Raw genomic sequence first — 15837 nt, forward strand, 5'->3', positions numbered from 1 at the left:
GGTTAGGGGCCAGTGCATAGGAAAACACGCGGGTGTGAGGAGAGTGCTGCTGGAAGACTTACGCAAGGCGGACTCTGCACTGAGGGACGCTAAGCGAGCTAGGCCGGGGCGCCCTGACTTGCAAGAAGAGGTGATGACGGCTAAGGAGGCAGTGGCAGTAGAGGTGGAACGCCTTCGCAGCTTCGACCATAAGGCGTATATGCTTCGGGCCCATGTTGAGGGGGATAAGGCGGGAGCGCTACTTGCGTGGCTCGCAAACCCTGCCAGACGTAGCTCTCCGATCCTAGCCATCAAAGGGGCGGAGGGACAAATGCACTACTCACAGATGAAGCTACTGGACTGCTTTCAGAGTTATTACACGACCCTGTACAGCAGTGCACTGGCGGGGCGGGAGGATGACATACGCGCCTTTCTGGGGGATATTCAGTTACCACACCTAGAGGAGGACCAAGCGACCGCATTGGGAAGGGATATAGAACAAGGCGAGATTCGAGGGGCGATTAAACGGATGGCTCGTAACAAAACGCCGGGCCTAGATGGCCTGCCCATCGAATTTTATAGTACATATATAGACTTATTGGCTCCCAGGCTACAGATGGTGTATAATGAAGCTAAGAAGACTGGGCAATTGCCCCACTCCATGCGAGAGGCCTTAGTGATCCCACTATTAAAATCAGGCAGAGCAGGAGAACACCCGGCCTCTTATAGACCGTTGTCAATGTTGACCACGGACTACAAAATCTTGAGCTCCATACTAGCGGAGAGCCTCCTACAACACATGCCTGACCTGGTCCATGAGGACCAGTCGGGATTTATACCTGCTCGGAGCACGACAATAAACATAAGGAGACTCTCACGGTTGGTGGATAGCCCACACATGACAGCCCAGACGCCACTGGTATTATCCATAGACATAGAGAAGGCGTTTGATAGCCTTGAGTGGATTTACTTATATAGGGTCATGGAGCGTTTCGGACTGGGGGAGGAATATATCAAATGGACACAGGTATTGTATACGGCAGCGGTGGCTAGGGTGAGGATAGGACCCCTTGTCTCACACCAGTATCCGGTGGAAAGAGGGACTCGGCAGGGATGTTCCCTATCCCCCCTTTTGTTTGCCCTGGCGATCGAGCCCCTTGCGGCTGAAGCCCGCACGGGCAGGCACTTTCAGGGAATAGATAGCAGACGAGGGCAGCAGTTCATCTCCTTATATGCGGATGACCTGCTGCTGTTTCTGGAAAACGGGACAGAAGCAGTCACAGGAGCGGAACGCCTACTGAAGCGATTCGGAGAACTTTCAGGACTGAAGGTCAATTGGTCGAAAACTTGCTTGTTCCCCCTGCGGCGGAACACAGAGAGGCCTGACCACCGATTGGAGCTCAGATGGGAGCCGATTTGCCTGAACTATTTAGGGGTATATATCTACCACCAGGCATCGGATGTACTGGAGGGCAATATAGACAGGTGCATACGGGCGCTGAAGGGCTGTATGGCCATTGGGCCACGCTGCCACTGACGGTCACGGTACGCATCTCATTACTGAAAATGGTCGCCCTGCCGCGCCTACTATACTTCTTTCGTACCCTCCCTGTTTGGATTCCCCGGTCCAGGTTTTCTCAACTGAAATCCCATATGACCTCCTTCATATGGGGGACGGGCAGGCGTAGGATAGCACTGGCGACCCTCACCCACCCGAAAGATGAGGGCGGTCTAGCGGCACCCGATTTTGAACTCTACTACTTGGCTGCACAACTGCAGATCTTTACGCAGGAAGTAGCGAGAGTATTTCGCGGACCGGAGGATGAGAGGGATAAGTGCACCCCGCGCCACATTCTCGCTTACATAGCTCTGCAGCAGAGATTGGCACATGGCGATTTGACACCCGAAGAACGTACGTTCAAGCTTTGTTGGGACCGTTCTCGGCGACGAGCGGGGGTACAACACCCATACGCCCCGGAGATACCCTTGGGTATGCTAACGGCGCTCCCCCATGGTGGAGACTGGTCCCGGCTGCAGAGCTGGGAGGAGGCGGGAGTGCACGTGGTGGGAGACCTCTACGAGGATGGGGCATTGGTGCCGTATCAGGCATTGCAAGAAAAGTACGAGTTACCGAGGGGGGGCTATCTGTTACACGCCGCGGTAACTAGGGCCATTCAAGCGCATTGGAAGGAAGGACTTGTAGAACCAGTGACTACTATGGCCTGCCAATATACTATGATGGCAGCCGGAACCTATAAGGCGGTGACCTGTCTGTATTCGAGAATGCTCCGGGAAAATTTGCCGCCGCTGTCGGCGCTAAAGGCCAAGTGGGAAGCAGACCTGGGTAGGGAGATCCCGGAAACAGCATGGGCAGGATTGGTGAGGCGCGCCAAGAACAGCACGAGGAATGCGCGCTTTCAGCAGATCCATTTTTATGTGCTGCACAGAGCATATTTGACACCAGGGAGGATTAAGAAATACTTCGGAACAGATAATGCAGCCTGCCCGAGATGTGCTCTTGAGGGAGCGGAACTGGCACATATGTTATGGGCCTGTCCTGCTCTCCGAGAATACTGGCAGGAGGTGGGCACCACTCTGGTGGGGGTGACGGAGAGAACAATCCAATATGATATGGCAGTTTGTTTATTGCACTGGTTCCCCCACACGCCTAAAAACAAAATAACGAGCAAATTTATTGACATGGGCTTATTGTTAGCCAAAAGGGAAATTACTAGAAATTGGAAGGCGAGAGTAGGTCCCACACACAGGAGATGGGCCGCTGAATTCTTGAAATGCGCCGCTTGCGATAGTATACACAGATATCAGATGGCACGCCGTAAACCAACTGATAGGGCACTGGACACGGTGGCAGCTTGGGAGACGATGGTCCAGGCACTGAGAGACAGTGCGCAACAGGGAGAAGGGGCGGAATCGGATGACACAGAAAAAGGCCCTAGCACATGACCGGAGACATCGCAGCACTAGGTTACATTTGGAAGGCGTCTCCTGATAGCACACCATAGAAAGGCGGAGAGGGATACTTATGTATGGGTGGTGGACACAGGGGGAGGGAGGGGGATGGGAGTTCGGGACATTTTCGGGAGTTGGGAGTTTCTAGAGTAGTATCTTAAAAAAGCAGACGATTGCATACTTCGGAGGGAGGGTTACACTGACCACGTAGCACGGGACAATGGGAAGTTTCCTGCTTATCGCCGCCCGACCCCCGGGTTGTGGGCCAAAAGGCTGTGTAAAGATGTGAAAGGAAAGGGACAAAGATGAGAAATGTGCGAAGTAACCCATTGTGACAACTATGTTATTGTGAATCTGCAATAAAAATTATGTTTAAAAAAAAAAATTCAATGATAGCTTATCCATCCCTGAACATCTCAAATCCAACAATCCTCCCTTTTCCACCATTCAAACTGTATAAGCATTAAACATACCCACCCGTCACAAATCTTGGACTCTAGGAAAATCAAATACATCCACATTCTTTAATAAATGCCATAATGATCAACCTAGGGTTCCCAGATTCTTGTCTATTATTCCGTTGCATCTGCAGCTGTAGTAGATTGTTGTCTGCAGCTATACACCATTCCATAATTCAATAGTACTCCTCGACTGTTGGTGTCTTTGAATTGCCACATTCCCAGGCTGTGTCCTGGGGCACAACACCAAACCAAAACCAAACCAGACCTGGGTCTGTTTATGAAAGATAGTCCATCAGCAGTATGTGCAAGACAGGTGGGAGTTTCCAGTACAGTATACAGTAGATCTCTGAACTTCATTCTGAATAGCTCAATTTGTTGGCCAACCTGTATGATGGTAATCATTATTTCTGACACCTTATGAAGATTACAAACTCCAAAAAACAAATAAGCCAGAGCAGATATGGCTCTTAACTGTAGGAGCCAGACAGTTTACTCAATTCAGGGTTATTTGTGTCCAAGAACGTGTATGGCCTCATACACCCCCTGGGTGCCTTACTTCATCGTTGGCCATCCTGCGCTCGCGAGAGAGTGCTCTAGTGCTCATGCTCAAAAATGGTCTTTTATTAGATAGGTAAGGTGCACCATCCGTCAGCCTTATAATACAGCTGATTGTCGTAGTACTCCCACAGCAACCATGAGTCTTGTGGGCCTGCTGCTCACTTGCCCTTCTCTTAGAACCAGTGGAGCCCAAGCTGTCAGATAGACCGTCCACCTTTGTATTAGTTTGTAGGCCCACCAAACCAAGCTTAAGCACTACGTAGGTGCCTCTGTTGGTCTATTATGACTGCTTATCACACTATACTGAAACCAACAATTTGTGAGGTATGTCTTTTTACCTACCTTTCTATCAGGAGTCCTAGCAGACAGCGCCCAGTGAATTCCATGTCATGTAAGTTTGCATCACATCACCTTAAAGATAATTTTTCCAGAGATCCCAAAGGGAGAATAGGTATGGATGGAGCGGTTAGTCCTATAGTCATTCTTGAAAATGCCACTGATTGCACATCTGTGATATCTGAAGTCCCACCACCTTAGAAGATGTCTGCAGACAGACATGATACAAAATGGATTTCTCCTAGACAGATCCCTTTTTTCAGGTCTCGGCTAGAAACGCGCGAAGCGCGTTCTCACCAGAGAACTATAGCGATCGTTTCAGCCGCCAAAATCCGACAAAACGAGACAAGAGCTGTGCACGTGCGCAGCATTGTGAATGGGAGAGGGAGCAACAAGAGCTGGCCATGCGCAGATTTGGTCGCGCTCACGGCGCCAGCGTCTCCGCCGTGTGCCGATAACTGCTCTCTTCCTGGCCGGCTTCACGGAAGGCAGCATGGCGTGCGGTGCCACTCTGAAGCGGCAGACGTATGAAGTTACGATCCTGGCCCCTTAAAAGATCCTCAGTCCTGGCGAGAAGTGCCTGTACTGTAACTTTCAAAGTGCCGTGTTCCACTCAGCACAGCATACTCCTGGAGGCTTGCGGTACCTGCCTATTTAAAGTGCTGCAAGTCCAAGAGGGCAGACGGCATCAGAAGAGTGGCTTTAAAGTGCAGGCAGCAGTGTTTGAAAAGCACCTGGTAGGAGAACAGAGGAGCAGAAAGGGCACTCACCGTTTGTAAGGAGGTCTCTTCCGGCCCTGGGACTGCCGCAGCTCTGAGTTCCCTTCACCCTCACCCTCTCCTATGAACCGCACTGAAAGCTCTGCCTGCTTTTCTTTTCTGCATTCCCTGGCTCCCGAGGAGGCACGAGCGCACTCCGTGTCACGTGCTGCATCCCGAAACAGGCATGTCGCAGAAGGAGCCAGGCATGTGCCTCTCAAGAAACGCTACATCAACCCAATCATAATGCAATAACTAAAGAATATATGTAGCTTACTAAAACACTTACAAATGTTCATATAAAAGACGGAGCAGGAGATTGGTGGTGAAAATTAAATTCCTACATGTGCGTAAGAACAAAATAATAGCAATAAAGCCCTACAGAGGCATCATGCAATTGAGTAAAACAATTAAGATTACACACTTATTAATATTGTTGAGTGAACAATTGTAGTTCGTTTAAAACTACATTAGAAGCTGCGGATAATGACAAACAAAATATAGTGAAAAAAAGTTGCGGTTTCTAGCTAAGTAAATTTATAGATATTTTACGGTTGCGAAAATAATTTATCAATGTAGAAAGGCCTGAAGTATTTAGGTCTTTTTACCACCCCTGTCCCTCAGACATCAGCTAACGTGCAAACAAATCCAATACAGCAGTTACCACTGGACCCGTGTCATCAGGAATACCATTTTCAGTCCGGGCTTTTAAGCCAACACTTTGAATACGTTTAGTTTCATGTAACCGTGAGGCGGCACACAGCTGCCTACGTGTCCCAGCATGCAAAGTTCTGCTGACTGAAAAAACAGCACTGGACACAGGCTCTGCCTTGGGACTAGTTGACAGCTGTGTGGCACACATGAAAACCTGTTCTTACTCGGCACACATGAAAACCTGTTCTTACTCGTTAACCTTCTTGGAAAAGTAGATTCTGTGTTTTGGTATGTCATATTTTTTTATGTAGTGCGCTTCTGGCGGCTGGCATGACGTCGCAGCGCTAAGTGGTACCCTCTCGCCCTGTTTATGAGTTTGCTTTATCCCCACAAATGCGCACACGGGAATACAGTGCCCGGTCGTTATCTTGCTCTTGAAAACAGTTAATCACAAGCGATTGAGCAATAAGGCCACGTGAATTCCTCTCACCCTTTCCTGCGGGGCTGCATTCGCCAGAACATTCCTTGCAGGTGATTGCGCTGAGTGGCTGCTGACAACTCAGCCTACAAGTTCACCCGCGATCGGCAGATGTGATGCAGGCCTGGTGCACGCATTGGCACTGGCCTGGGCGAGGAACTATTTCTGCACCCACCCCATCTCCCACAGCTCTGATGATGCACCTCAGGCACGGGGCTGACGCAGTTATTCACACAGCTCTGATGATGCACCTCGGGCACGGGGCTGACGCAGTTATTCACACAGCTCTGATGATGCACCTCAGGCACGAGGCTGATGCAGTTATTCACAGACCTCTGAAGATGCACCTCGGACGCGGGGCTGACGCAGTTATTCACACAGCTCTGATGATGCACCTCAGGCACGGGGCTGACGCAGTTATTCACACAGCTCTGATGATGCACCTCAGGCACGGGGCTGACGCAGTTATTCACACAGCTCTGATGATGCACCTCAGGCACGGGGCTGACGCAGTTATTCACACAGCTCTGAAGATGCACCTCGGGCACGGGGCTGACGCAGTTATTCACACAGCTTTGATGATGCACCTCGGGCACGGGGATGACGCAGTTATTCATACAGCTCTGATGATGCACCTCGGGCACGGGGCTGACGCAGTTATTCACACAGCTCTGATGATGCACTACAGGCACGGGGCTGACGCAGTTATTCACACAGCTCTGATGATGCACCTCAGGGACGGGGCCGACGCAGTTATTATTCACACAGCTCTAATGATGCACCTCAGGCACGGGCGCACAGCTGTTATTATTCACACAGCTCAGATGATGCACCTCAGGCACGGGCTCACAGCTGTTATTATTCACACCGCTCTGTTGCACTCTCTAATACTCTTTACTAATAACTCCCTCCTACTCACTATCGACTTCTCACTCTACTACTTACTGTGTGTGTGCGTGCTAATGCAATAGGTCTCGCATATGCACGTGATGAAGCTATTGCCAATGTAAATGACAATACCATTTATTTATGATTTTTAAAAAATAATAATAATGAGCAATGCCAATAGCTCTACCTTTAATGCTGCCGAGACCATTGCATTGTAAATGCTTGTTCTAAAACCGTGCACGATACAGCTTGCACCAATGTTATTGGATCAAGATTTGCTCATTTTCTCTTAGTGAATCTCCCTTTTTCCCCAACATCGCATTCAAAAATATAAAACAAAACCAAGTTCTTATTCTAGCTGTGTGCAGGTGTGTGTGGGAGGTGGGGGGGTGGTTTTACAATGCTCAAAGAGCCGAATGCTCCAGCAGGCTCCTCACATCCATCACTTATCTCGCCGTCTTGCTGAATAAAACAGTTATGTAAATCTCTTAAACATTTTACCCTGTGTGCCAGCTTATTTTTAGGCCCTCTGCATTCTGTGTGTTCTTTGTGGGAACATTAGAAAAGGTTTTATGCACCGATGTAATGGGGGTTTAATGAGTTCCAAGCCAAAGTGTGCCAGTGTCACGAGGGCAGTGAAGCGGTCACAGGCTGGCTGTTAATAGAAGAGCCGTGCTGTTGTAAAGGGTGTTGTGTGTGCGTGTGCAGGTCTCATTGTCTGTCTCCTTTCTCCCCCCCACCCTCCTCTAGATTCGACAGCGAGTGCATCAAATTCTGAATATGAGAGGCAGCTCCATCAAAATCGTTCGGCACATCCTAAAGGGTTGGTATCTCTTTATGCGGATGTTTTTGAATCTGTGCTTCCTCCTCCCTCCCTCTCTTCAGTGCATGTCCTCTTCTTCCTTCTTTATTGGCTTTTCTCCAACCTCTCCAGTACTCTACCGAGTGCGCCATTTCCTCTCTACAATCTCTTACCTTTCCTGTGCAGTGCACCTCTCTTCTGTCTCACATGCCCTTCTCCCTGCACTTTGTCTTTGTCTCTGAGTTTTTTAATAGACCTCAATCTTCCACAAAAATAGCAATTGGTGTCCCCATTCATTGCCCTTTCTTTCTCCTCCTCCAGTGTCCTACTTTCTGCAATCCCCCCACTTCCCTTCCAGTGTACACTTTCGTTCAGTGATACCCACTCATTCCTTTGCCACATGCCTTCATTTTATCTCTTGATTGGGCACCTGTTTCCGCCACGCATTTCTCGGTCTTCCTCACCTAACATCTTATGTTGTCACCTCTCTGCTCCCCTACCCACACTGCCCTCTCGCCTAAATCCCCATCTCTCAGCTTTCTCTCCCCACACTTCGCCTCTTTTTATGTCTGTTCCCTTCTCTCCACATACATCTTCTCTTTCTTTCGTGCCGCATCTGATCCATGCTGCTCTATCATTCCTACTTCTCTCTACTCTTGCCCTTTCTTGTAAGTTCACCCCCTCTTCTGCCAAGGTGTATTAACGTTTTCCCTCTTACTACTCCTGTCTTTACACAATATCACTTGTTTGGAATTTGCCGGTTGTTCTCCATTCCCCCTGGCTTGTGTCTCCAGTGGCCCTGGCTACTCGTAACTAGTCCCTCCCTCTTGATCTTCTGGAGTTCCATTCTTCTATTTGTTCTAGTCCCTCCTACCTGTTGTCCCTTAAGCCCTTCCTGTTGTTGTTCTCCTGTTCTTTTTACCTGTTTTCCAGCCCTCCTCTTCTAGTTCTCCAGACCCTCCCTCTGGTTTTCTCCATCCCTTTGATTGTGTTTTTACTCTAGTCTCTCCCTCCTGTTCTCTTACCCGGTCCCTCCCTCTTCCTGTTACCCGGTCCCTCCCTCCTGTTACCCAGTCCCTCCCTCCTGTTACCCAGTCCCTCCCTCCTGTTACCCAGTCCCTCCCTCCTGTTGCTATCCTTCGCTTCTGTTGCCGCTAGTCTCTCTCTGCTTTTCATTCCCATTCTTCCTCCCACCATTGCTCTCCATTCCTCTGTGGTTCTCCCCTTTCTCTCGTCTTTCACAGTTCCCTTTGTCCCGTTGCTATTTCGCTTTTCCAACATGCGTGTCTCCTACCATCCTGCTCTATGCTCACTTTCTCCTGTCCCTTATTTTTGTTTCATTTATTTTTGCCACCTGAACTCTGCATATTTAATTAAGCCTTCCCGCCTAAATTTGAGATTTTCTTTATTGTTTATCATACGTCCCCGCTGTCATTGACTTTGGGGGAAATATGGCAGTTCGGTCCCAAGAGGGACCACTGTGGAAGTGGTGTTCACTTCATCAGTGAAGGTACCCGGGAAAACACAAGATTGTCTCTGGGTTTGGGGGTGATGCTCTTATTAAAAGATGCCAACCTCTACAATGATGGGGGTTGACATCCACACAGTTGATGTTAGCATTGCGTTTTTGTCTTGGAAGGGGGTAAGACTACTATACAATACAATGAAGAGCTCTCAGGTAAATCTTGCTGGTATTGTTAGTGATGAGTCCGCGAGACTTCACTTTGTTTAGGCGGTTAACCACGTTGAGTGCTGAAGTCCTAGCTATCCATTGGCTCTCACTTGCTTGGAAGCATTAGATTTTCTGAATTTCATGCCATCCTCTTCCTTCATCCGATGGAATCCTGGTTAGTGTGCATGCATTGACTGCTGCGGAAGTTCATCTCATCTTTCCAGCCCTTTCGAAGAACGTTGTGCTGCAGTTGGTCTATGCGGATGTGCATATTGTGCACAAGTCCAGTCCTTGATGCCAGCAAGTCACTATACGAAGCACTCTTTCTAACAAAAGTCAACTTACCTACACCTTAAATGTTGTTTTCTGTTCCCCAACTTATTGCACATCACAGTGTCCCTCACTGGTTTCTTACGATGTCTCCTCGATTAAGCAGCTACTTGCTTTGCTCAGGAGGTATCGGGAAATGCATTGACCATTTTGTTCAGTTTATTTTATGTTCAAGACTGGATTTAGGATTTAGAAATTGTATTACTTCATTTTCATTTCATTATCAAAATATTTTTGTTGGCATATTAGATTTGTGTTTACATTTTAGCAACAAAAAAAAGATATATCTATATATATATATCTCCAGGAAAATATATATGGAGGGCCAGGAAAATATATATATATGGCCAGGAAAATATATATGTGGGTAAAGTCGGAGGCACGCAACGGGAAAGTTTAAAAGGTGTAAGTTTATTCGGCAGACAGCGTGAAATAAACTGACAGACGCGTTTCGGCGAACACGTTCCTCAATGTGTGTATGTATGTATATATATATATATATATATATATATATATGTGTCTACATATATATATATATATATATATATGTATATAGATTGTGTTTTAATAGGAAATGCCTTTTTTGTGTTGCTAATAACTTATGCGCCTTTTGACAAATTCTCACGAAACTTCCTAGAAAGTGCTACTTTTTTACTAGTTTGCACACGGAAAGTTTTTGGGGGCGGGAGCCAAGAAAAGGTGGGTGGTCCCAAAACGCGTTCTCCCCGTTCATTTTTCCATGGGAACTTTAGATACAGCTACAGCCCAAACCACTGAACGATTTACACCAAATTTGGCAGAAAGCTAGATCTTGGTTCAGAAAGACTGCTTTTTTGTGATTTGGTGTAGATGCTAAAGTGATTTTTTTAGCTTAGCCATTAATACTCAAACACTTTGTATATCTAGGGATGTGGAGCCTTCGCGGATCTGACAGATCTCAAGCTGAGATCTGATGGGCTGCCTCCCCATCAACCAGGAAATGGTGGTGGCTATCTCTGGACTCAGCCTTGAGTCCTACACAAAAAATTAAAATAAAAAACCAACATAATCGGGGAGGGTAAGGATAGCCTTACCCCATAGTCCTGGTGGTGAAGTCCCAGAGTGGCCCGTCAGTGGCCCCAAACTTTTTTTTTCTTTATTAATTTAACCATGAGTCCATGGAGGATATGCAAATCTGTGGCAATTATTTTTATTTTTAAACATGAGCTCCCATGCCTGTTTTATACCCTTCCACAGTTGGGCCTGGGTCCCGGGGACAGCAACATATATTGTAAGTTGGAGGGGCCGCTTGGCCCTCCCCCCAAAGCCTTGCTGATGCCCAGTGACGCCATCCCAGGTCAGATGCTGGAAATGTCAGGAGGGGGAGCACAGCCTCCATTCCGGATCCTTTTATGTCCCCGGGGTTCCCATCACCTGGGGCCATAATGTAGGAAAAATGCAGTAAAAAGGGAGGGAGGCCATGCTGCCTCCCCACCCCAAGCCTAAAAAAGGCTCAGAAGACCCCATCTCCCTGGGGTCAAAATTATAATGGAAAGGTAGGGGAAGGGTGCGTGGCCCCCCTCCAAAAGCCCCCTGGGACTCCATCCCCTGAGCCCGTAAAGCTAATTAAAAGGGAGGCTTGCCACCGCTGCCCCTCCCCCCCTTTAGAAGACCCCTGGGACCCCATCTCGTGGAGCCCAACGGGTTTAAAATCAGGGGGTGTGCGGTCCCCCCTCCCTGAGCCTTTAAAGTCCCCAGGGTCCCCATCCACCAGGGCTTGCTCAGTTACTGTGGGTCAGGGGCCAGCCCAAGGACACAGTAGGTTGCCTGTCCAAACGGGAACAAACTTGCAAGTCTGCTCCCACCCGACTGGAGATTTAAACATGCTCCTGCTAGCTGGGAGCATACTTCTGTTCTGTTTCCAATGCCTGCACTCCTGAAGGCAGGAAAACTGAACATATATTGCTCCTGCCCAGAGGAAGCAAGCAGAAAACAGCTGCTCCCTCTGGCTGGCAACAATGCCAGCTCTCTCACCGTGCAGGGAGCCGGCTGGGGCTGTGGGACGGGTGGATGCCCTGGGTGGGCACCTACATTAAAAGCAGGCCCTGGTAGGTGGGGTCCTCTTTGCTGTAGAATCACCCCTCATCAGCCAGGCCAGCTTGAATCCACTCGCACAGTGAGCCCGAGACCCACGTCTGAGCATACCTGGTGTACTTAGGGCGAGAAAGCAAAAGTCACACAAATGAGGGACTAAACATGTCAGGCATGCTCAGACATGGGTCCTGGGCTCACTGTGCCACTGGATTCAAGCTAGCCTGGCTGATGAGGGGTGATGCCCCGAAACCGGTCCCGAAATGCTTGTTTTTTAGGTCTCGCCTAGACGAAAGCAAAAGCGAAAGCTTTTGCTGTCTAGGGAGGCAACTTATGTTGCCGCTTTCTGGGGAATGAAGGGGAATGTGGACAGCAGACTGTTTCGAATTTCTTCTGCTGGAGATTAGACCTCGTGAGCGCGCCTTGACTGTATCTAATGCGTGTGTGGTTTTTTTTTTAACGTGGGCCGGGCGCTTGCTTTAGTCAGTTTCACTTTGAAGTGCAGGCGTCAATGCGTCTGGTAGTTCTTCATGTGGAGTGCCTTTTGACCTCGTGAGCGCGCTTTCACTGCATCTAATGTGTGTGTTTTTTTTTAACGTGGTCCGGGGGTTGCTTCAGTCATTTTTTGTCGCTTTAAGGGGCTGGTTTTTAACGTGGGCCGGGCGGTTGCTAAAACAGCTTGCAGCCGGCCGCTTTCAAGCCTGTAACATTTCAGCACATTTGTACGTGCTGCTTTTCTCAATTAAATGTTTACGCATTACATGTCACATGCAGTATCTTCTGCATATTTAATTTGCATCGTACAAGGGCACACATTCATTTTTTATTTAGGTACAACAATATGTCAGCTGCGTGCTCTCAACTTTCACTTACTTCCCTTATGTACTGATTTATTAATTTGGTCACAACAGAATCTCAGCTGTGTATTTCCGACTTTCACTTACTTCCCTTATGTACTTATTCATTTGGGCACAACAGAATTTCAGTTGCGTGCTCCAAACTTTCATTACTTTCGTTATGTACGTCACAACAGGATCTCAGCTGCATGCTTCTGACTTTCACTTACTTGCCTTATGTACTTACTTATTTGGGAACAACGGGATTTTAACTGAGTGCTACTAACTTTCACTAACTTTATTTATGCACTTATTTATTTGGGCACAACGAGATTTCACCTGCGTGTTCCCAACTTTCACCTACTTCCCTTATGTACTTATTAATTTATTTAAGCACAACGGGATCTCAGCTGCGTGCTCTCGACTTCAACTAACTTTACTTATGTACTCATTTATTCGGGTACAACGGGATTTCAGCTGCGTGCTCTCGAGTTTCACTTACTTCCCTTATGTACTTATTACTTTATTTGAGCATAACGCGATCTCAGCTGCGTGCTTCCAACTTCCACTAACTTTCCTTATCTACTTATTTACTTCGGCACAACGAGATTTCAGCTGCGTGATTCCGACTTTCACTTACTTCCCTTATGTACTTATTTATTCAGCCACAACAAGATCTCAGCTGCGTGCTCCCGCGTTTCATTAACTTTATTTACTTGATCCCCCACTCCGCCTCATAACAGAGCACACCCTGCTTTACTCCTGCCCCCTGTTGCCACAATCCCTCCAAACCCTTTCTCCTTTTTCAACCCTGCACCCGCAGCCTCCCATAGGCTCGCTTTCCACAGACATCGCACCTAACGTCCTCGTGCTCGTCCTCAACACCCCCCTCCCCCTCCTGTTGTTTCATGGACACCATGCCCCCTGCCCTGTTCGGACGTGACAGTACAGTACTACTACCAAAGTAAGTTAATACTGAACTTACCTGTGGCAAACAGGCCGACAAGGACTCACTTGGGACAGCGAGAGACGAGGGAGGCGTGAGACTCGAAGCGAGGGGCACATTCACACGGGTTGCAAGAGCATTCATGGCCTTTTGTTTACTCATTTTTAAATCTGCCTCGTGTTACGCATACTAATTACTACGAGTCAGGTTGAGTAGGCAGGCTGACTTGACGCAATCTTACTCTCGTAGTGAGCTGCCGGCTGTGGCGGTGATAGTGGGCGCGGCAGTAATGGAAAAAAAATGTGCGCGCGTTCTCGCACAAACTGCCTCTATCCTACCAAAATCCAGCCCAACCCAGTGTCTTACAGTCCGCCCACCACAAACAAGTGTCTAAGGCTGCCGCAGCACACAATGCAGTACCACCATTAACAATGCTATGAATGTCTAAGACCCCTAGCTCGCATCCCCGCCACCCCACATATACTTGAGCCCCCATTCCACCTCATGGAATAGTACACCCGTTACTCCTAACCTCCTTTGGCCACAATCCCTCCAAACGCTTTCTTATTTTCCTTCCCTGCGCCTGCAGCCTCCCGTGGGCCCGCCTTCCTCAGACATCGCACCTAACTTCTTCGTGCTCGTCCTCATAGTACTAAACTTACCTGTGGCGAACAGACTGACAAGGGCTCACTTGGGACAGCGGGAGGCAAGGGAAGCGTGGGACGGGAGGCGAGGGGCACATTCACACGGGCTGCAAGAGCATTTGCAGCCTTTTTATTTACTCATTTTAAACCTGACTCGTGTTAAGAATATTAATTACTACGAGTCAGGTCGAGTAGGCAGGCTGACTTGACGCAATTTTACTCTCATGATGAGCTGCCTGCTGTGGCGGTGATAGTGGGTGTGGCAGTAATGAAACCACCCCTCTAGTGACGCTACCATTGTTATATCAATAGATGCATGTTACATTAATGCAAGACATATTGCATTACTAATGCTATAGGTGTCACATTTCCAAAAGTTAAAAATATTCGCATTTTACATAAATAAACTATTAAGTTAGATATTTTCAAAACTACCACAAAAATAAACAAATTGCTATTTACAATATTAATAACTCTAACTTTTCGAATGCGAGACCTATTGCATTGCAAATGCTTGTGGTTCATGGAGGTCCTGGCTTGGCAGTTCTGGCTGGACTGTTCCCAGGAGGGGCACGGTCAAGACTGATTTGCATATGGCTGGATCTAAACTGGGGTGGCATAGTGAATAAAAGAATGACTGATTTAACCCAGATCTGTTGACTGGGGTTGAATGTTTTATTTGTTCTGCATTCCGTCCATGATTTGTGTGTCTTTTAAAACTCAAGGAAAGCAGGGGAGGAGCAAAGCCTCTCAGTACTGTTCAGTGTCCCTGCAGGGATCTCTCAGGCCTGTGCATTAGCGCCTTTCACATTAAACTGTAAGTATTTTACAGCATGATCATCTTGGTCTCTGAGATGCATTCTTGTTGCCAAGCTTTAAATCAGAGGGAGGTGGAACACTCCGTGTGAACTGCCATCTTGCTCATTTACATGCCACTGTCTCATTTTGTAACTTTTAATTATCATTTAGGAACCTTTAGACTGTTTGCAGTGTGTGCTGTATGAACAATCTATCAGCCAGTCATACTATGGGGAGTTTGCAGCAACAGTTTCATCTCATTATAGCCTCTGGTTCTGATGTCCTCACCAGGATGTAATCTCACTCTGCAGTTCTTCCTCTTAGAGAAAATGGAGCCTTTGAAGTAGGAGTATTAACTATGCTCTTGCAGTCCCTTTCAGATGGAGGCGTAGCTTGGTCAGTAAGATTGGGAGGGTATGAGCTTCAGATTTTCCAACAATCAGGCTGGCATATAATGTTAAAATACATTGGCCAGGCAAGGTTCATGAGAGGGGCCTAAGGGTTAGTGGAAATGGAGAGGAATGCTGATTTGTAGGAGTACCAAGAGAGAAAACACCATATTTTGTAAAAACGATTTTTTTTTTAGGACTTTGAAAACAGAGTAGTAGAGAGTGTGTGTGTTTTTTTGTCTGTGTGTGTATGTAAATGTTCCTGGTG

General features: G+C 47.8%; 1 protein-coding gene across 1 annotated transcript in view; it reads left to right on the forward strand.

Moving 5' to 3' along the window:
• The window catches only part of CTNNBL1 (catenin beta like 1), a 477418-nt gene that overhangs the window by 449439 nt on the left and 12142 nt on the right, over positions 1 to 15837 (forward strand). Inside the window, exon 15 of the mRNA XM_078652114.1 lies at positions 7833 to 7905. Coding sequence (XP_078508240.1) covers positions 7833 to 7905 — 73 coding nt within the window. The remainder of the gene's footprint in view (positions 1 to 7832; positions 7906 to 15837) is intronic.

This window comes from Lissotriton helveticus, chromosome 7 (assembly GCF_964261635.1).
Source record: "Lissotriton helveticus chromosome 7, aLisHel1.1, whole genome shotgun sequence".
Taxonomy (NCBI): domain Eukaryota; kingdom Metazoa; phylum Chordata; class Amphibia; order Caudata; family Salamandridae; genus Lissotriton; species Lissotriton helveticus.